Genomic DNA, 22,909 nt, shown 5'->3' with positions numbered 1-22,909 from the left:
CCTCTCCAGCTGTATTGCTGTTTGGGGTGGTAGCTGCACTGACTACAACTTGAAGGCCCTGCAGCGCATAGTGAACACGGGTGGTAAGATTATTGGTGCTTCACTCCCCTCCTTGAAAGACATTTACACCTCCCATCTCACCCGTAAGGCGACCACGATTGTGAGTGATGTCAGTCACCCCGCTCACTCTTTGTTTGATCTTCTGCCCTCTGGGAAGAGGTACAGGAGCCTGCGCTCCCGCACCACCAGACTCACCAACAGCTTCATAATCCAGGCTGTTAGGATCCTGAACTCTCACCCCCTTTCTGCGTAGCGTCTTGTACTTTGCGCTATGTGTTAGGGTGGTGCTCACTCTAACTTATTTTGCAAGGACCACACTGGAGACAAGTTAGTCGTTTTATACACCTGCAGGCGGAGAGTTCACTCGTCGCTGTGCTCACAGCGATGGTCGAATGAAGTCTGACTCAGGCCTCGTCAGGCGCTTATTTATTGAGAGAAACAAAGTGGGGTTGAAAGTGGGGGTGTGGGAACACACAGGATAGGGTGAAGACGGTCCCCTGCTGATCAAAGCATAGCAGGGGACCTTTTACGACGTTCTGTAAACAAAGCAACTTTGATTGCTTCCTCTGCAGCTAGTCAATAAGTTGAAATGATCTTAGCACTTTGGTAAACTAATTTTGTCTAGACAGGACAAACTAGTTAAATTATTACAGGTTACATTCCAACATAATCATACGATGAAGATATTCTGCAAACCCTAACACTATGCTTACTGTCTGCTGTATGCACACTGGCTCAGTTTTGCTCCTCTTATTTATTGTGTTATTTGTTTATTATTTATTCATCACTCATATTATTTATTTATTATTTGTGCCTTCTTGTTTTTATTTTGTGTCGTCTACTTGTATGTCTATCGTGTACTATGTCTCGTCACCGTGGGATAGAGGAAACGGAATTTCGTTTTCTTTGTGTGTCTTGACATATGAAGGGATTGACAATAAAGCAGACTTTGACTTTGACCATATCAATCCCATTGCAGTCGGTAGATGTTTTATTTTTGCATTGTTTTACAATGTTAATGATTTCATTTTCATCAACTGCCTTCAAAAACATTGAGTGAGGATTCCTCTCTATTAATTTATCTCTGTTGTCTACATCTGGTGCTGGAATCGGTATGTTTTTTGCTATTTGAGGCCCAACATTTACAAAGAACTGATTAAAACTGTTTGCCACTTCTTCCATATTATAATTTTCAAGATCATTTATAACAAAATATTTAGGCAATTTATGTTGTTCGATACTTTCTCTAATAATGTGGTTTAGGAGAGTCCATATCCCCTTAATATTATTTTTGTTATCCTCTAATTTATTCTTATAATATTCTTTCTTACATAATCTTATAATATTATTATTATATTATATTATATAATATTTATTATAATAAATATATTTATTCTTATATCTCTTATATTTATCTTCAGCGCCTTCTGTTCTCTGTTTTATGAAGTTCCTATAGAGTAAATTCTTCTTTTTACAGGCATTTCTTAAGCCTTTCGTCAACCATAGACTGTTCTTATATTTAGATTTTTTATTATATTCCTTGATTGGACAATGCTTATTATATAATGAAGTGAATATAGTCATCAATTTATGGTATGCATTATTTACATATTTTTCTTTATACATTGCATCCCAGTTCTGTTCCATTAATTCATGTTTTAGAGTAGCAATTGTCTCATCTGTCTTAATTCTTCTTTGTTGTTTATACACCCCAATTTCAGATTTGAAATTATTGTCATATACTGTAAACACTGGAAGGTGGTCAGTAATATCAGTAATTAATAACCCGCTTGTTGTCCTGTTTTCTATTATATTAGTGAATATGTTATCTATCAGAGTAGCACTCTGTGATGTTACTCTCGTGGGTCTAGTGATTGTAGGAAAGAGACTCAGGCTATGCATTCAATTTAAAAAATCACCAATATTTTGTTGCTTATTTGGATTTAATAGATCAATGTTATAATCCCTGCAAATAAAAATATTTTTGTTGCCTTTTTGTATAATCACACTTTCTATCCATTCTGTGAATGTCTGAATGCTAGAACCAGGAGCTCTATAGACACAGCTTATAATAATGTATTTTTTCTTTTCAACACAAATCTGTATCGTGAGACATTCAAGAAGACCACTTGTCCACCACTTGTGTCATAGCCTCTACAATCTTGAATTTCATATTCAGATCAACATAGATTGCAACACCACCCCCAGCTTTACTCTGTCTGTTGTTGTATATGAATTCATAGCCTTCCATCTCAAAGTGCATTCCCTTCTCAGTCGCAATCCAGGTCTCAGAAATAGTTATTACATTAAATGGTTGTTTGAATGTGTTTAAGTAATCCCGAATGCTACTAAAATTTTTATATAGACTCCGGCTATTGAAATGGATAATAGATAGCTTATCTTTTTTATTGCTGTATTATACTGATCATTGCTGTAATAATAACATGTGTTGTTTGTGGTGGAGAAGAAATTATTGTCTGGGTCAATGTCCTGATCTATGTCCAGAGTGCTGCTTTCACTGTAATCAAACGTTAGTTGGAGTTGTTCACTGTATCCACTGTGTTACCTGTCCATTGTTGCTTGATGTAGGTTGAGTAGTGTCCCTGAGCATTATGTTTGTGTTTTGTGTTGTTACCTCCATTCAGTTCCAAGTCCACTCTAGTTGATTTTCTTTTGAGGATACTTATTCGAGCTTTTCCAGTTCCTCAATACTCCTCAGCATCAGTATCTTGGCCTCTTCTGGTGATCCATTAAGCTTGATGTATATCTTGCAATTTCTGGTCCATGTACTCTGTATTTTCTTCCTTCTTCTCAAGTGACGTGCTTTCTTTGCAATATCCGCATTGGTCTTTGTCAAATGTTCTTTTATGCAGATGTCTGTACCTTTGAGCAACTTACCCTGCTTTAGAAGCGCAACTTTGTGCTTCCTGTTGACAAATTTCAGAATGACTGCAGGCTTGATCGTTACTGTTTCTTCTGGGCAGTGGATGAGATGCTTCGACCTGGTTGGAGTCCATAGTTATTCATTTAGTTTGCAGAAACTCAGCTACCTGTTGCTCGGCTGAGCTTGCATGTTGCTCACAGCCATCGTTACTTGCCGTCACTGCCCTTGCATAAGATATAGGTTTGATTGCTATTCCCGTGATGACAATGTCATTTATTCTTGTCTATTGCTCGATGTCCGCTACCCGACTTTCAAGGTAGGCAAGCCCCTCGTCCTTCTCAGCATTGAGCATACGGAGCGTCTTTACCTCTTCCACCAGTGCCAAGATGTTTTTCTGCTGCATCCTTGCAGCAGAAACTTCTTCCGAAAGGAAGTCAAGTGACCTTTTTACGTCCTCGACCTCCTCCGTGGACATGGTTAGGTTTTTTTTCGGCCCCATATTGCCCACGTTGGTCGCAGCTCTCTTTGACAGCTCAATCAGCTGTTCCCCGGGAAATCAGCTGTTAGCAGTCTGCTAACAAACTTGCGGGTTCACGATCTGCTTAGATCGGTTACGTTTTCTTGATTTGGGTTATTTTCCAGTCCTTCATGTGCAGGCGTGAGAAGGAGTTTTAACATAAGAACACAGCCCAAACTTGGTGTAAAAGAATATCCGATCCAAGAACTTCACAGATATTCATCTATGACAGGGGTGGCCAACCAGTCAGAGACTAAGAGCCACATTTTTTTACTGTTTACCGCAAAGAGCCACATCCCATCCCATCCCCCCCCCGCAGCGTTTGACGTCCCATTAACCCCCCCGAAGCGAACACACAGCGTTTGACGTCCCATTAACCCCCCCCCCCAAAGCAAAGCCGCAAAGGAGCCGCATGAAACTCGGCAGAGAGCCTCATGCGGCTCGCGAGCCGAACGTAAAGGAGCCGCATGAAACCCGCGGGTTGGCCACCCCTGATCTATGATGACAAACAGGTAGTCAACCGGAAGGAAAGGGGCCACAGAAGTCCACTGCAACATCTTCCCAAGGCCCCTGTGGGACTTCAGACATTTGCAGCGGTTGATGCTCAGTCTTGGGTGTGGATGATTGACAAGGAAGGCAGCGGGAGATCCGTTCACGTGAGTCGCGCAATATCCTCGTCGCCATTGTAGAAACTGAATGTCCTCTCTTAGTTTTATCTTTTAAGTTGAAGCTTTAATAACTTTCATTAACAGGTAGTATAATATTGACTTCTCACGTAGCCTGTTCAGCAACGGCTCCCTCTCAGTGTTCAACACGATCTGACTTTCTCAGTCTCTTAAAGGGGTAGCTTTTCAGCAGCGCGACGCCGCGTCAGCAGCGCGATCCAATCGACCCCGACCTTAGGCAACAGTATAAGTCCCTAAGTGTCTACTATTGAGGCCACTCTGGTGCCCATATGCTAGCCATTTGCATCCCACAAGTTCCATGAGTACCTGACCCTTATGGTGGCCTGGCCAATCCAATCGACCCCGACCTTAGGCAACAGTATAAGTCCCTAAATGTTTACTATTGAGGCCACTCTGGTGCCCATATGCTCGTCACTGGCACCCCACAGGTTCTCCACGGTGTGAGTTTCTTTCGCTGATCAGAAGTCCTCACCACCTTTCTCCTTTTCTTTTCCACAAGACATCACTTTTTCACCAGTTTCCATACAATCATAAATGTATATACAACCACCATTCCTGAACACAGAGCTAAGAATTTTACCGTGATTTCCCATGCATAATGCGCAAAATTTAACTAATTTATTGTCCTAAAATCTGGGGTGTGCATTATGCATGGGTACAACAATTTTTGAAGAAAATCTCCCTCGAAATAAAACTTGAAATCACCTTTCTTCTTGTTTGTTGTCAATCGCGCATCGCATTCAGCCATCCTACCCAACACACTTAGTCAGTAAAATTCATAATTGACGACACATCGTTTGATGCGATGGTGCAATCCTTGATGGTGTGTTATTGTCAAATATTGTTTGTTTTTTAATCTCCATCGCAGACCGGATATCATACGGAGGCAGTATCACTGCGCATGCGCACTATGGATCCGATGCGCAGAACGGATGTGCAAGACACGTAAGCTATCTAAAGAGCGAGAGTTCAGTTTAATTAGCAGTTTCATCAAAATGGTTAAGAGAGTAAGTTATAGTATAGCATTTCAAAAGAAAGTCATTGAAGTGGCAGAAGAATTAGGCAATAGGGCAGCTGCGCGCCAATTTGATGTCAATGAATCAAACATAAGACTCTGGAGGAAGAAAAAAAATCAATTTGATACAGCGAAGGCTTCATCACCTGTTCAGTTCAGCAAGAGCACCTGGAAGAGGAAAGAAAGCGGTTGTTCCCAAAGATGATCCTTTTTCTGAAATAATTTTACGTTTACGGACTTAAGTAAGAGTCAAAATTTGGGTGCGTATTATACATGCTGCAGGCTTTTTTCGAGCATCGACATGCCATTTTTAGGGTGCATATTATGCATGGGGGCGTATTCTACATGGAAAATGTAAGCGACTTTGGGTACCTAGAAAAGCGCTATATAAATCCCAGTTATTATTATTATTATTAAAATTACGGTAATTTTTAATTTTTAATTTTACTCCGCTTTCACTCCACAATATTGCTGAACCGGGAGATTTTATTGAAAAAAAGGTTCCCCCTTACCTTTTGTGTTGATCGGACTGCAATATTGTTGAGCAAGAGCGGAGAAGGAAGAATCCTTCCTGGAGCATGCACTTTCCCTTCTGAAGAACTCACGTCGGATGGTGACCATTTGTTGGATTTTGTCCACAATTTAGGGAGCGCGCTATCTGCGCCTCACGGCAAAAGCCATTGCCAATTTTGCCAACTTGTTATCTAATTTACTCACTGCGTGCCAACACAGGTTGGTTGAGTTCAATCACAATTCTTGTTAAGAAAGCTCTGTTTTCAGGAAAGTACAATACAGCGCTGGGCCTTTCAAGAGCAGAAAGTCTCCATTCAGAAAAGGCCACATTCAAGGTTCTTTGGTCAGCTTATATCCATTTGCACTTGCCAGTGTGGGCCGAGTTTGATGGGTGATGAGTCGTTGGGTGGGGCGAGTTCGCAGTAGAGTTTGATTCAATGGGAATGGGTGCTGATTATGGGCGATTCAGTGTGTGTGGGGGCTGTTGTCTTCCATCCCGTCTTTCGGCCTTGGCGATCATCTTTGGCCGAGTCCTTGGCTGGCTCCCTCTGGCACCTGCTGGTTTTTATCTCCAAGTGACCTTCCTGTAAACATTCTCCTCCAATCTTGCACATACACTGTCTCACCTCATTCTTTCATCCTTCTTTCAATTTTGTCATTTTGTATGAAATTATGTGATCTTTTTGGCTGTGACATCATTAATCTATTAATCTTCCCTGACTATGCAAAGTTGGTCCTCACCACTTACCATGTTTTTGTTTGTTTGTTCTTTTGATACTCCATGTACTTGCTTACGTCATCATATTCTTAGTTTAATCATGCTTCCAAGCATATCTTTTTTTTGTGAGGCAAAATATTTCCCTCTGTCCACAACGTTCAGTAATAATCGAAAACTGGCGTCTAGCATTAGTCAAAACATAAGATACAATCAAGTACTGAACATTTTTAGACGACTTTGGCAGTGTCCGTGATTTAGAGAATCATCAGCCATGCATTAAACAGTTCCTTAAGGGTCATTAAGCTATTCAGGCAAAATATAAAAAAAATAGTTATCTCAAAGTGCTCAGAAATATATTTCAGATCATAAAGTTATAAAAACCTTTGTCATTACCACCTATCAAAAATGTCTAGTTATGTCTTCTTTATTGATTTGATGTGTAGGTATAATTATATGCCGCGGGAGCGCACACGCCAGAGGCGTAGCTAAGCGGGGGCGAGCCGGGGCGGCGCCCCGGTTAGGACTCCCTGCGCCCCAGTTGAAAAAAATCGATTTCGATTCTTCATTTTCATGCTGTTTTTTTCTTTCGGTCTTGCGCGAATGTGCTTGCGCTATTCTATGTGCGCAATGTTATCCATTCACTGTTTGCCTCCTAGACCCGGATGTTGTTTTAGCGATCAGCGAACGGCGTGGCTGATGTTAGATTTTTTTTCCTGTGGGCGCGCGCCCCTACTGGAAAAATTCCTGGCTACGCCTTTCGCACACGCCTTATTTGGAAAGCCAAAAAGGGATGTCGTACGACGTTGTACGGCGTCAGCACTATGTTGTTTTCAATAAAAACATGAAGAACTCACGTTTGCGCCAGTCAATTTTAAGTTTCATAAAGGATTATTCTCATTTGATGTCTTTAGTTCATCCGCGTTCTGCCATTGAAGCGGGGTGCATTCAAAGACCAGTCGTACAGACGGAACACTCATTAACTTCACCAAAAAGCAACATATTACGTGAGCTCTTTGCATAAACCTCGATGCAAAGAAACTCCTCTTTTTGGGTACCGTTACATGCTACAAGGAGTATATATTACAAAGGAGACTTTCTACTTAATTGTGATCATCATTCATCCATCCATCCATTTTATTACACAGGTATTTTCAAAGCAAATTAATATTGTTGCATTTATTAATTTGCTTTAAAATGTGCAATATAATTAAAAGCTGACACTATAGCAATGTCAAACGTGTTCATTTAAGAAAAAGCCACACACGTTTTGTGATCAAATCTTTCATAACGAGAATGATTTGAGTGAATTGATTTGAATGAATAATTGAGAAGAAATTTCAGTTCTGAAGGCTCCTTTTCTCCCAAGCACAGTGAAAGGTGGTGGGGAGGGGGGATAAAAATTGTAACAGGAACTCTATAAAAAATGTCAAGCCATGAGAATTTGTGCCCCCCTCCCATTTTGAGAATGGTGAGTCCTGGACATCAACTGGCTTTTTTTCTATCTTCCTGGGGGTCTGTTCAGGTTGTGTGGCAAATTTGAACAGAATCCCTCATTCCTAGGCCAAATTACAGGGGGGAACACATCCTGATGGCAGCCCCATGAGGATATGTCCCCGTAACCCCCCCCCTTATTTTGAGAACGGTGAGTGCTGGACTCCAGCTGTTTTTTTTCTGTCTTCCTGGGGGTCTGTTCAGGTAGTGTGGTACATTCGAACAGGTTCCCTTATTTCTAGGCCAAATTACAGGGGGAACACATCCTCACGGCGTGTTCCCCCCCCTTATTTTGAGAACGGTGAGTGCTGGTCTCCAGCTGTTTTTTTCTGTCTTCCTGGGGGTCTGTTCAGCTAGTGTGGCAAATTTGAACAGGTTCCCTCATGGTTGTCTCAAAAAAACACAGAACATTCTGAAGGACAATTCCCACCCTGACCACTCCCTTTTCGAACTCTTGCCATCGGGCAGACGCTACAGATCAATTAGGTCAAGGACTAGCAGATTCGCCAACAGTTTTTACCCTACAGCGGTAGTCACATTGAATGCCGCTAAAAGAAAATGATTGTCTGCGTATGTTCTTCTGTGGGTTTTTAGCTTGTATTTTTTAATCTTTTTATTCTATTTATTTTTTTATTTTCATGCACTGGTCGGTTGGCACTTTTTAAATTTCATTGTACATGTGTGACAATGACAATAAAGATCTATTCTATTCTATTCTATTCTATTCTATTCTATTCTATTCTATTCTATTCTATTCTATTCTATTCTATTCTATTCTATTCTATCCTATTCTATTCTATTCTATTCTATTCCTAGGCCAAATTACAGGGGGGGGGGGGACACATCCTCACGGCAGCCCCCTGAGGATATGTTACCCCTCCTTATTTTGAGAACGGTTTTTTTCTGATGATTTGTGCAGTGATACCGTTATTACTGCACTTTATCAATTTCTTTGGCCTTATTTTGGTCAAACAACTTTGTTTCTTAATCATATAACATACATCAAAAATTATAACTTTAAACTTTATTAAGAATTTTTAATTTTTTTTAAAAATAATAATAAAATAAAATAAAAAAAAATACAAATTTTAATTAAAAAAAAGCAAAAGGGTCTTCAAGCAAGCTTCAAAAATTTAAAATCTTTCCCCAATCAGCCCTGTGTGACTGAAGTTTTCCTTCCCCAAGCCAGCCACTTTTTCACCGTTTTGTTTGGAAGACTAGCTGACCGTCGAAGAGAATTCGCCACAAATGCCATCGACTCTGTGGCGCCGCTACGTCTGAAAACTCGCCGTAGATTGCCTACTCCGTGGTTCACAGATGAAACACGTACACTTAAGCAATTATGTAGAAAGCATGAGCGCAAATGGCGTTTAACCAAACTTGAGGTTTTCCATCAGGCATGGCGTAATAGCCTCCTGAAATATAAAGATGCGCTTATCTTAGCAAAAACTCGTTATTTTTCGCAAGTCATTAATCTCAATAGAAACAATCCTATATGCCTATTTGATACTGTGGCAAAGCTAACACTACGCCAACCGACCCCCGATAGCTCCTTCTACTCAGGTGAAGTTCATGAAATTTTTCGCTCAAAAGGTTGAATCCATTAGGGATAAGATCAAGATGTCCATTCCAATTGCTCAGTCGAGACCGCCGATTACCGGCGCTGACGATCATGCAATAACCCTCTCAAATTCTACAAGCCTGTCCCTTGAAAGACTTACACAATTGGTTAGTGCGGCTAAACAAACATGTTTACTCGACCCACTTCTAGCCAGACTATTTAAAGAATTATTTCAAATTTTAGGACCGTCCGTCTTAAATATAATAAATCTGTCTCCTCAGTGCCAACAGTCTTTAAAACCGCTATCATTAAACCGCTACTTAAACAACCAAATCATGACCCGGACTGTCTCAGTAATTATAGGCCAGTTTCAAACCTCCCATTCATAGCAAAACTTCTTGAAAAAGTAGTAGCGCCGCAGCTTATTGATTACAATAATCGATATGAATCTTTTCAGTCTGATTTTAGAGCTAATCATTCCACTGAGACAGCACTTGCTAAAGTGACTAATGATCTCCTCATAGCTATGGATTTAGATATTTTGTTAGAGCGTCTTGAAAGTTGTGTTGGTATTTCAGGGTCAGCACTAGGCTGGTTCTATTCCTATCTATCAGACAGGACGCACCGAGTAGTCCATGGCAATACGTCCTCTGAGCTCTATAATGTTACGTGTGGTGTCCCACAGGGATTGGTACTCGGATCAATTCTATTTAATATTTATATGATTTCGCTTGAGGACATAATACGTAAATATAATATTAGTTTTCAATGTTAAGCGGATGACACCCAATTATATATGCCGTTATCGATGACAGATCCGCGGGACTGTTGTAATCTTGAGGCGTTCCTTGCGGAGATCAAGCAATGGATGTCTCTCAACTTCCTTCATCTTAACCCAGATAAAACTGAGATGTTGATCATTGGTACCACTATAACTATAGATACACAATTATCACTACTATCACTCAGCGCGATACTGTAACTAATCTCGGGATAATATTTGACCAAACGCTTTCCTTTCAAAAGCACATTAAGAATATAACCTGAATTGCGTTTTTTCACCTTCGTAATGTTGCTAAGATTTGTCCAATCCTCTCGACCGGTGACGCGGAAACTATTATACATGCGTTTATCACGTCGCGCCTGCACTACTGTAACGCATTATTCTCTGGTCTTCCTAGGTCCAGCATCAAAAGTCTACAGTTAGTACAAAATGCTGCGACAAGAAAATTTGATCACATTACCCCAATATTAGCCAACTTACATTGACTCCAAGGTTCTTCTATTAACCTATAAATCATTGCATGGCTTAGCGCCTTCATATCTCGTTGACCTAGTTGATCCTTATGTTCTGTCTCGTAACCTTCGTTCACAAAACACTAGTCTTTTAGTGACACCAAAGGCCAAGAAAATGTCTGCAGGGTCTAGACTCTAGAGTCTAGAGCATTTTCTATTCGGGCTCCAGAGCTTTGGAATGCCCTACCAATGGATATTAGAACTGCTACCTCAGTAGAAACATTTAAGACACGTTTAGACACATTTCTATTATATAGCCTTTAATATATTAAATTAAATTAAATTAAATTAAATTAAATTAAATTAAATTAAATTAAATTAAATTAAATTAAATTAAATTAAATTAAATTAAATTAAATTAAATTAAATTAAATATGGCCAGCTCAGTGGCCTAGTGGTAGAGTGTCCGCCCTGAGACTGGAAGGTTGTGGGTTCAAACCCCGGCCGGGTCATACCAAAGACCCATTTCCTCCCTGCTTGGCACTCAGCATTAAGGGTTGGAATTGGGGGGTTAGATCACCAAATGATTCCTGAGCGCGGCACCGCTGCTGCTCACTGCTCCCCTCTCCCCCAGGGGATGGATTAAAATCACACAGGGATGGGTTAGAACAGTGCTTCTCAAATAGTGGGGCTTCTCAATAGGAATTTGCTATTCCTGGGGGGGCGCGTGTGACCCTGGGGAACAGGCTTTTTTTTTGGCAGTACTAGAATAAAGTGTAATTGCGCGTTTACTACAGCAGGGGGCAGTGGCGCTCTCATTGTTACTTCTGTCACGTTTGCGACAGTGCAACATTTTACGACTTACAAGACAAGTTAGGATAGTCACGGTGGGGAGGGGGGGCGCGAATAGTTTTCTTCTTGCTAGGGGGGGGCGTAACAGAAAATAATTGAGAAGCACTGGGTTAGAAGCAGAGGACAAATTTCACCACACCCAGATGTGTGTGTGACGATCATTGGGACTATAACTTTAATTAACCTGTAGTAGCCAATTCAGCTGGAGTTTGTTTTCGCGCCCTCTCCACATCCCCCCATCCCCCCTCCCCTCCCCGGTTGGGGAGGTGGTTAGGGGACACCCAAGCTGACAGCGGCTATCTGGATTCTCGTGGACCAATTCAGGTTGAGGGAACTGCAGCTTACCCTCCTCGAAGACACTGCCAGGACAATCGAGGGCACCTCCGGCAGCTCTCCGCTTTGACTTGGACATCCACTTTTTCATTGATTTTCATATAACGTATTTTATGTGCCCTCTCTGCATCCATTGCAGCCTGGTAATCCTGAAAGGGGGATCCTTCCATCTGTGGTCCCTTCTCAAGGTTTCTCAATTTCCCCCTGGTAGGTTTTTTTTTTTTTTTCCCTTGCCCTTTTGGGCAATATCACGGGATGCTTTGAGAATAATTGTCAATTGTTTGTCTATGTGGAGCCCTTTGAGACTGCTTGTGATTGAGTGCTATACAAATAAACTTGACTTGAAATGATTGCCATCAGCCCAAAAGTAAAAGACCTGGCGTGAGATAATGGTGCCATCTAGTGCTTGTAAATATTTATAACTCTTCACTGTCACGGAATAGAACATATTTTCTCCATTTTGAGCATCTGCAGGAGGGTTTAATGCAGGGGTGTCCAAACTTTTTGCAAGGAGGGCCAGATTTAGTAACATGAAGGGGCCCGGGGGCCAATATTTCTTTTCGCTTCACTTCCGGGGGGGCGGGGGGTTGCTAACGTCAAACGCTGCGCGTTCGCGTCTCTTCGTGGGTGGGGGGGGGGGGGGGGGGGGTATTTGCTGATGGGACGTCAAAGGCTCTGTGTGGCGGGCTCCATCTAGTGTGGAAACTGAGAAGTGCAACAGAGTTGAGCTCAAGCTTCTTGTGCGGGCCATATTCTATTATGTTTGCAGAATTTGCTGCGGGCCAATAAAAACTGCGGCCCGCGGGCCGTAGTTTGGACACCCCTAGTTTAATGCAATTGTAATCTTCAGCCATCGCGCTTGTTCAAGAAAACATTTCACATTCAAGTCATTCGTTTGCTTCTTTGCCCCAGCCCCTCGTTCCCACTCCGATATTTGCTTTCTCATGTGATCCTGTGTGTCTCCTCAAGAAGCAGCACTGTAATTGGGCCATATTAATAGAGACGCTGCTTCCTAATTGGCTGCTGCCGGCTGGATGCAACGAAGAGGGACAAAAAGCATGGCACGACCTTGAAAGGAACGCTACACGTGAGTTGACTTCCCACAAGTCATAAAAAAATAAATAAATATTGGATTCTTCAATGGAGCCGCACAGTAGGATGATGCAATTAAGATGGGACTGAATATACATTGTCTGAATAGAGTGGGGTCACTGGTGGTTCTTAAATTCACTTTTCATTTGGCAGATAATAACTCAAGGGCAGCTTAATCAATTTATTTCCGCATGCATGGCAAAGGACGATGTAGCTTTTAGGAATCCCCCCTACCCCCCCACCCCCCGTATCACCCTTTTCGGCGCACACTACCCAGCGCTGGAGCCAGAGCAGAATAGTGGACATCCTAACTTGATTGCAACCTCAGCCATCTCTTATCTCTTATCGTAATCTCTTCTCATTTACTTGACTCGACTCGTTTCTGCACCGTTGTTTGGCCAACCTCCAGCGGCGTTGTCATACACCCTTCCAAATCCTCTAGTTTCTTTCTTTCTTTTTTTGGTCACTCACAAAATTTTGCTTATTTCCCCATAGTGTCCTCACTTATCGATGTCTCCCTTGACTACCTAACTTAATTGCAAAGATAAACCCGCTACTATTTGAAGGTCAAGCAACGTCAATATTTGCACGGCGTCCATGGGGATGCAGATCGACTTGAGTCCGGCTCGGCGTTTGACGGTGTCAAATGTTGACAGCTGTCCTTCATGTACTTGAAAGATGTAAAGGGGGAAAGGCTGATGTGATTTTGTCTTCAATGACAAGCAGGGGACTTGTCTGTCTCATTTAAATCAGCCAAGATGGCAGCAATCCAAAACGCGTGATGTCACCGCTGCTACAAATCGTCCGGGGTCATGATAGAGAAGCGACTTTGCCGCAGATGATCCGCATTCCGGTTTCAGCTTCTTCTAAAGAGGAAGCCCGATGAAGCATAAGCGCAAGTTGCCTTTCTTCACATCACGGCTTAATTGCTTTTGTGTCGGAGGCGAGTAAATGAAATCAGCCGTTGCCATTTACACAACGGAGCCCGGGGAACGCCGGTTCCTCCCACCGGATTGCTTTGCGCAATAGCAACTCTGGGAGGATTATCACGCCGCTTAATTTACTATCTGAGCCCCGGCGGCTGCTGTCGTTGTTCATTGGGCTTTCTCATCACGCCTTTGTGTGGGTGATGGAAGAGGAATTGAATATTTTCGATTTGACTACTGAATGAGAGCGTGGCAAAAGTTGACACGAAATTCACAAAGCACAGGTCAGAGAGACGGAGATGCTGGCCCAGAGAGAGAAAAGAAATCCAGTCCAGACGAAGCTGTGCGTCATAACCATGGCAACAGCGGCCCCGCCCTTTCCTTGAATAGAGGCCTCCATCTGCTCCACCATCCGAGCGGTGTCCTGCTCGCTCTAGTTCTGCTTTTCACCACCAGGTGCTCCCCTTTGCCCTTTGCCGCATTTCCAAGTGACTATTGCACATTTGAATTTGTCTTTGAATGTTAGTAGGCTTGCCTGCAAGGTATTTTGTGGACGGAGTTACTTCCACCCCCTGGATGGACGAGCATGATTGCCTTGAGAGATTTAGTTGCCGGGCGCGGGGGCGTCTGGATCATTAATTGTTATCCGCAGCCGTCGTGATCACTCGATTCTCCTCGACTGTCCTCGTCTGCACTCAAATTCTTTCCAGGGGTGACTGGCACTGCTTAGCTGCCTCCTGCTTCATTTATCCCTAGCCTGTACTTTCTTTTCTCTCTGAGTCTGATGAAGGATTTATCTTTGTTTTGTTTTGGGGGGTTTTCTCCAGCAACAAGCCTTCTTTATCCCCACCATCAATATTCATGAAGGCCGGTTGCTTTTATTGGCAGTAGGAGGCTCCCCGTTTTGAGTGACATCGGATTGTTTGACGTTGGCGCATCTGATGGAAGTTGCGCGACGCTGTTGTTTACGGTCCGTGCATGGAGACGCAGCCGCGCCTCTCTGACTTATTAGCGCTTCAAATCAACCACTTGGTGGCTCGCCACAGCCCGGCGGGCCGATACAGTGGGCGCCACGTTCAGGTGCGCTTGATTTAACTACAGCTGTCAGTGAGGACACAGAAACCCTGGGCCTTCTGCTCCCTTTGACTCGGCCTAATCTCACCCGCTGTGACCTCCCGGTGTTTCCTTCGCAGCTTTCTCCAGACAGCGGCGTGTTGCCGAAGGGTGTCTGCGACAATTATGTCAAACTCGGAAGACTCGGCACGGTGACGTCGGGGATGCGTCGGTCAGGAGGGTTCAGCCTCATTTGATGATAGTTGTCAGTGGCTGAATGAGGTCACGATGTAGCGGTGGTGGGGGAAAGCGAGGAGGAATTGTTTCATTGTTTGTAAATTTTCCTCTTTCGTCCAACTTTCATTTTCAGGGCAGCGAATCAATCGCAATTGGTCGTTTCACCTCAATATGTTTAATTGGCTAGCTTGTAGCCTTCATGTCATTTTTTCTTGGGCAACGCGAGCTAACGTCACGCTAATGCACCTGTCGCTTACCTCTGCCCCTGAATTTAGCACTGGATTAGCCCGCTGCTCATAGGCATAATAGAATCTCATGCTCCATATTTGCATACCTATCAGAAATCAAAGAAACATGATCAGCCCAAATCAGTGACGCGCCTTTTTCCCCCCGCACTTTGGCTGTTTAGCAAAGAACGTCGCTCCTCCGTGGGGAGCCTTATCAAAGCATCCAAAGGCGGCAGTTGGAGCTGCGCGCATAATGCAGCAAGATAAATGGCTGGGCCACAACACAATGGCGCTAAATTAAATCACTGATGTAACACTCACCCGCCAACCGGCCTCCCCTTTTTCTCACATCGTCCTCACGCAAGGACCTTTTTGTTCTGCCGCCTTCAATGTATTCTCGACGTCACGTCGGAATCGAGGCCGCATTTATGGTGGATTTTTGGTTCGTTACGCAAATGATGTCTTGACCCTGTCTTGACTTGTTCTTAGCCTTGACTTGATGTAGACTCTTGGATCTTCTATCTCCTGCAGTTATCACGACGTAGTCCAAATTCCTTGAATTCATAATCTTGACACGGTCTTAACTTTTTGGCACAGTTGAGTGCTGCATAGTTTTAGTTCTCAGTTTTCAGCAATTATCTTCAAGCATTTAGAAACCGAATTCAATTGAGGGTCTTCAAGTATAGTCTTGAAGTCTTTGTACTTGCGTCCCCACTCACACATGGGTGGGGCGGGGGGGGGGTTGTATCCAGTTTACCGCACCATAACATCATCGGACTCAGCAGGAGCGGTAGAGCACAAACTGAAAGTGGATGAGGATGGATTGATTAAGGAAGAAAAGGAGAGAGTGGGTAGGTTGGGGTGGGAGCAGTAGGCAAGGTGGCTGGCGGGATTCTGCGTCCAAGTATTGCGCATGCGCACGGTAGGGAGAGCGGGAGAGAGAGGGAAGGGGAGGGAGCAAGCGGAGGAGGACGAGCCGAGCCACGGAGAGACGCAGTGGGGCCACGGTCCGAGAACATCGCCGCACCGATCGACCGAGCGACCGCCGCATCGGCATCTCAGCAGCTTCTTCCCTTTTCCCTCCTCCCCGTCCTTTTCTCTGTCATTTTTCTCTTTTGCTTTCCGCGTTGATCCCGAACAAGACTGTGTGGCTCGAGCCTTGCAGGATGGAGAGCTTGCAGAAATACGCGCACTAAAACGTGAGATTTACCGGGTGGAGAGAGAGGAAGAGCGAGCGACAGAGCGAGAGAGAGAGAGAGAGAGACTACGTGTGCATGTAAGTGGCCGTCCTCTACCCCCCCCTACCACACACACACCTCCTGCCACTTGCACTCATGCCCAACGTGTGCTCCTTCCTTTGCGCAGTGACAAAAATGAAGAAGTTCAACATCAGGAAGGTGTTGGACGGCTTGAAAGAGGCGTCCTCCTCCTCCTCGTCCTCCTCCGCCCCCTCATCGTCGTCCTCCAACCCGTCGGTCCAAGTGGGGCTGCAGGAGAACCATCTGGTCCAGGAGCAGCTCCATTCGGAGCATTTCCAGCTCTGTAAGGTAAAAGCAGAAATGGATGGTGTGGGCTGCCATGTCACCACCGTGCGATGATCATCTTGCTGGGTGAATGTTGTCAGCATGGAGCACAAATGGGAGGGGGCGGGGGCTATATTTCCAAATAGATGAGAATGATGTTTTGAACAACAGCTACTTTGAGACTGACTGTGCGTGTATTGTAGGGGAGAGGGGGCCAAACGCTCTTGGCCTATGTGGGGTTCAGGATTCAGACACCCAATTGAAGTTCCTGTTGAGGTCCCGCCGCTTCACCACTGCTCATTTACATTGAAACACTACATCGGGGCTCTTTGTTTTCATCCGGCGTGTTTTGGGCCTCAAGTGTCATATCGGAGGGGATGGGCTACACGCTGATCTCCTCTTGCATAATCAGCTTGCGTTAGATTAGCGGCATGGTGGCAAATGGGACGCGTGTGCGTGAACGTTGGCCCCTCTTCCGCACTTTATCCCAACGTCATTGATCCGTTTTGGGGCTGGGAGGGCGGGGGGACTGATGGCATCTTGAAGTGAGGTCTGTTAGCGGAATCAGATGGAAGCAATAGAAAGGTTTGGTCCCCTCCCCTCCACAGCATCCACAATAACAGCATGTGGATGGGGTTAATAATGCAGCATGCGCCCCGCACGCTCTGTGGTTGCTCGGTCTCTGTGTCCTGTGGCGTGAAGTAGGGAGGCGCGCTTGTTTAATGTTTACACTATGCTGTGTGGGCTGGGCTAACGTGGAGTTAGCGTTCCGCTCCACAGTCTCCGCTCGGCTGCCGCGTTTTCTCGCTCCCCTTAACTCATTCAGCGATTGTGGCATTATGCAGGCAGGGTAGATATTACATGTAAATTGCTATGAAGTCTCAGTGTTGGCATATCATATTTCCATGCCACTCCAAACCGCAACAATCAAACGGAATCTGTCTCCTAGCGTCGTAAATCGAAACCCTTCTCACTCACTTGTGAAGGTAGCTGTACCTAATGTGGCGGCCGGTGTGCGCAAGTCACACCACGGCTCGTTTGCAAGCACGGCAGGTGTCCATGCTGCACCGGGATTCTCTTACGTAACAACCTTTGCCGTCTGCCACTGAGCAAACAAACTGCCAGATGACTGATGTCATAAAGCCACAGTTGCACACCTACAGAGGAGCAAAAAAAAACCAGGTACAATCTTGGCATTTGTTGCAGATTTCCTGTATCTTCAGACTTAATCACGACTTCATGTGGGAGGCGGTGACAGAGTGGAAAAACACCATAAAAAAACGAGAGTCGGAATCTCAAAATAGAGCCGTGATTATAAAAGCATCCTAAATAGTCAAGCCAAATACTTTGACGTCAAGTGCCTTGGCTGCGTTCACAATTATTCATCTCAAAGTCTTCTAGCTTAATGCTAACGCACAAAGAGAAACCCCATACACAGGCTAATGTAAATTAGCATAGATTGGGCACGATATAGTGGAAAGGGATTGATTCAAACGCCGCCTTTGGCTTTTCCACTTCCACATCCATCTGCTGTGTTTGTTTACCCCGACCAGGTGCGCGATATTTCCCAAAGTAACATGGCAGCTGTCGAATGCTAATTGAAACTCTCCCGTCTCTGTGCAGACCGTCCGTCATGGCTTCCCGTACCAGCCATCGTCCATGGCGTTCGACCCCGTGCAGAAGATCCTGGCCATCGGCACTCAAAGCGGGGCGCTCAGATTGTATCCTTTGAGCACTTGTTCCTTCCGTGACACCCCTAAAATCTCAGCCTCCCCCGGAAACTGGCGGTGGGTAAGTGAACGTCCACAGTGCAGTGTTCACTCGTGTTGTTGTCACCAGTATCTGTGTTTATACTTGAATATGGTGTGTGAATCCACATAAAAGTTAGCAAAAGTGACATATGAGCAGAGCGTGCGAGCAAACAGTGACAACAGCTTGCAAACAAACGCCGCCGCAGGGAGTCGTACGACTTCAGAGGACACCAGGGAGCTCGCCGCTGTTAGGCTGCTTTTACAGGTCCTCTGTGTGTTCCTTTGCCTGTCCGGCAACCCGCGCCAAATCATTAGCGAGAGCTGACGGCTTGGCCGTTCCCTCACAGCCACTCACGTGGGTTTAGTTAGACGTTTGTGTTTATGTTTTTTAAGGGCCATGGAGTTTTTATTGGGCTACCTGACTGGGGAAAATTAAACAGGAAGTGAGCTTCCCGCCAGCCTGAGAACCGGCAGCTTTGAAATGGAACTGAGGGATGGGTTTGACTGATTGCTGGCTCAGATAAAAACAACAACAAAAAGTTTTTTCGGAGTCAAGGTCAAGTGGGAGTCGTGCGTCTCCTTTGTTTGATGGAATCGATAGCGGCGCAGTGTGCACAAATGGAGACGTAATGGAGACTTCATGTTGCGATGGGAGGAGAGGTAGGCGGGTTTTTTTTTTGGTGGAGGCCCAATCAAATTTTAACTTCTGTGTGTTGCCATGCCAATGTAATCTGCCCAGCGCTTTCGAAATCAGTAAATTCAAGCCCATGACTGGCTTGACCAATAGAATTGTTATTGATCTATGTGCGGTCGCGCTCTCAGGCCATTGGGGGCTACTCAGAATTCCCAGTTGTTTTCATAACGTGTTTGAATTCCCTTTCCCTAGTGTTGTCGTGCGGTTTGGATATTTATATTGGCATTGACTCGTTCAATTTGTCACCGGTGCCCTTGAAAGATTGTTTCTCTAAAACAGCTATAAAGTATGTGCTACATTGCGCATCCATCCATCCACTAAAGTGACGATTGAAACTTAATGGGGGATTCACGCAGACGTTATGAATGGATGGGCAGATGTTTACATTATCTGTATGTGACTAGATAGATAGATTTTTAAAAAATGGATGTGATTTTTTGTGCGTATGTGAATGGATATTTAACATTAAGCTAGCAAACAAAAAGGAAAGCAGTGAATGCGTGTGTATGAATGTTTTAGCCGTGACTTAATCAAAGCATCTTTCAAGCTTCTCTGAAGCGCGACCTCCATTCCACCACTTCTCGCAAATGAAAAACAAATTGTCCTGCTACAGTGCCGCAACAATTTAGCCCCCGCTTCTTTCGCTGCCGCGGCGTCTGATGACAGGCTAGTCCGCTAAAGTACTTTCGCTCGGTCGGACAAGCATATGCTGTGCGGGATCCATTCGGCTTTGCATCCACAAGGGGTCCCCGGTCGCGTACACGCTTAACTGAGACATATGACTTTTGAAATGTACTTACCGGGCCCTTAATGGAAAGATTTGGGGGAATATTGGCTTTAATCCGAGGCAGCGTTGCACACACGCTCGCTCGGCCGTCGCTCATCAAATGAGTCATCGTGATTCGGGATGCTATGCGCCCTCACGGGTGACTGATTTAAAAAATCTTGATGACCCCCATGCAAGGTTATCAATGACAGCCCTTGAATTTGAAATAAATTGAAATTAAATACAATATAATCCAACTTTGTCCTCCCTTTTGAAACTAAAGGACAAAAAGGTTCAATTGAGGATTTATGATCAGCGCTTCTGCTTCTGCTGCAGAGTCGATGGGCCCGCTTGTGTGGCCCACTACCTTGCCTATCGATTACGGCTCACGCTCGATCTTCTCTTGTACGCTCACGGTGCCGCTACGCCGCCGCTTCTTCACTGTCAATTTCCCAAAGTGAACGCACGTCCGTCTATGTCAGGGGTCTCAAACTCCAGTCCTCGGGGGCCGCACTCCTACATGTTTTCCAAGTTTCCCTCATTAAACACACCTGATTGAAATGATCAGTTCATCCTTACGTTCTGCAGGAGCCTGATAATTGAATCAGGTGTTGCTGCGGATTCATAATGTGTGGTATCTATTTGAAATATATATTTCAAATCCCACTCAAAGCCTGTACGACTCAAAGTTTTAACAAATATGTCATTTTTGTTCTGATTTTGAAAGCCCTCCCCCCACAATACAAATTGATTTCAAAGGCAGATTAGATTGACATGGCAACACAATGAAGCTGAGATCTAATTGGACCAAAAGATAATAGTTAGCCACAACGTTGCGTACATCGATAGCCTTCTTATCCGACCTGTGATAAAGGCTTCATGTTACGCCAGCTCTTTAATTCAGCGTCAGGCTAATCATACACGACAGCGACACAGAACTTCACTGCGCTGAATCGATAAAAAATACAACCCTTAATTATACTTGGGCTATGCACACAGACAGCGGTGACATCCGAGCCTCACGTTTGGAAAGACAATTCCCAGGGAGGCTTTTGGTGTGCTTACAGAAATAATGACCCAAGGGGGAAATTGGAAAAGGCATCGTAAAATGTTGTCCTTTCTACTCGCATTTAGCCAACTATTTCTGGTCAGAGCATCACATATTCGCCAGCCTGATTCAAAGTTAACTTTAATTGGAAAAAATGGAAGCAACAGATTCAATTAGCCAACCAGCTTGTAAGCGTTAACATTAGAATGTGATAAAAACCCTCATTGTGTTCCAAGCACAAACATAAAACCGCATCCGCCCGGCGAACATTTTTGGCAGTACAAAAAAACAAAACACACAGGAAAAAGCCAATTAAGTTGCAACAAAGCGCACGGCACAAGAGTCATCTTTCACAATTAATCAAAACGTCTTCTCATTCTGGCGATTGACTTATCAATCCATCCACTAATTGTCTCGGCATTCATTAAAACGACACAGCTAATTAGCAATGGGCCTCGTTAGCCTGTGTCATTAAGGTAGAGATGAGCCATTCTTTGCTCATCAGTATTTTTTTTTATTATGTTGTTCCATCCGTCTAGGTCAGGGGTCACCAACACGGTCGCCCGTGAGGACCGCATGAGTCGCCCGCAGGACTGTTCTAAAATTAGCTCAAATAGCAGCACTTGTCAGTGAGCTGCATCTATTTATTTTACAGTCAAACCTCGGTTTTCGAACGTCCCGGTTCTCGAACAAATCGGAATTCGAACAAAGAATTCGAGATTTTTTTGCTTTGGTTGTCGAACAAAATTCGGAGGTCGAACCTCGCGAGATGAGCCGTGAGGACCCGAGAAAACCCGACCGCGTGGCCCGGATGCCGACTGACTCCGTTGTTATTGTATTTTCGTTATTTTGAGGATTGTATTAACCCCTAATCATGCCTCCAAAGAAAGCAAGTGGGAGCAGTAAAGCCATCCTAAAACACAAAGACGCTCTTAAAGCAATGCGACAGTGAGCGCCCGGCATGCTGCGGTTTCGTGATAGAACTAAATTAAGCTCCCTGCGCACTGAGGTCCACTTAAATTTTGGAAAGTACATCAGGACTTGAAAGAATATTTTCTAAATTTCACAATAATGCGACCAGCGCGGTGCAGTTGCGTGGTCAGCGACGCGCTACGGTTGCGCGTTCGGCGGTGCGCTGCAGTTGCGTGATCGGACAAATATGCGCAAATGAAAAAAGGCTTAAAAAAAGGCGGGTTTTTTGTCTTGAAACAAATAACATTTTTTCCCATTATTTGTTATGGGAAAAATAGATTCGGAATTTGACCGATTCGCTTCTCGAACCGCCTTCTGAAACGGATGGTGGTCAAAAACCAATGTTTGACTGTAATTTTGCTATTCTTGTTAAAATCACACTTACATGTGAACTGGAAATGACAATAATAACACAGTGAAAGCCAAATTGAGCAAATTGGCTATTTCAGAAGTGTGTGTCAAACTGGTAGCCCTTTGCCTTAACCAGTACCCAGGAAGTAGCTCTCGGTTTAAGAAAGGTTGGTGACCCCTGGTCTAGGTAAATCTGTTTTCTGCAGCCCCCCCCCCCCAAAATTACAGAAACTCCCGACTACAGTGTTACGCTTCTGTGCTTCAGTTCCTTCCGTGGAACCTCGCGCCAACATGCACTTACCTTCTTTTGCTCAGGGCTTGCTATTACTTTTCCTCGTGTTCTTCTAAACAACTCCAGCTGGAGAATATTAGCGTCTGCGTCTGCAGTCGCTAACAAGTCTGG

The 22,909-nt window shown here is 44.3% G+C and overlaps 1 protein-coding gene across 1 annotated transcript in view; it reads left to right on the top strand.

Moving 5' to 3' along the window:
- Window positions 1-16,354: 16,354 nt before the first annotated feature.
- Window positions 16,355-22,909, top strand: part of stxbp5a (syntaxin binding protein 5a (tomosyn)) — a 48,311-nt gene continuing 41,756 nt past the window's right edge. Inside the window, exons 1-3 of the mRNA XM_061270871.1 lie at window positions 16,355-16,677; window positions 16,767-16,948; window positions 18,548-18,645. Coding sequence (XP_061126855.1) covers window positions 16,775-16,948; window positions 18,548-18,645 — 272 coding nt within the window. The 5' untranslated portion in view covers window positions 16,355-16,677; window positions 16,767-16,774. The remainder of the gene's footprint in view (window positions 16,678-16,766; window positions 16,949-18,547; window positions 18,646-22,909) is intronic.

Source organism: Syngnathus typhle, linkage group LG22 (assembly GCF_033458585.1).
Source record: "Syngnathus typhle isolate RoL2023-S1 ecotype Sweden linkage group LG22, RoL_Styp_1.0, whole genome shotgun sequence".
Taxonomy (NCBI): Eukaryota; Metazoa; Chordata; class Actinopteri; order Syngnathiformes; family Syngnathidae; genus Syngnathus; species Syngnathus typhle.
Note: the sequence above shows the minus strand (reverse complement) of the source record. Positions and strands in the feature narration are given on the sequence as shown.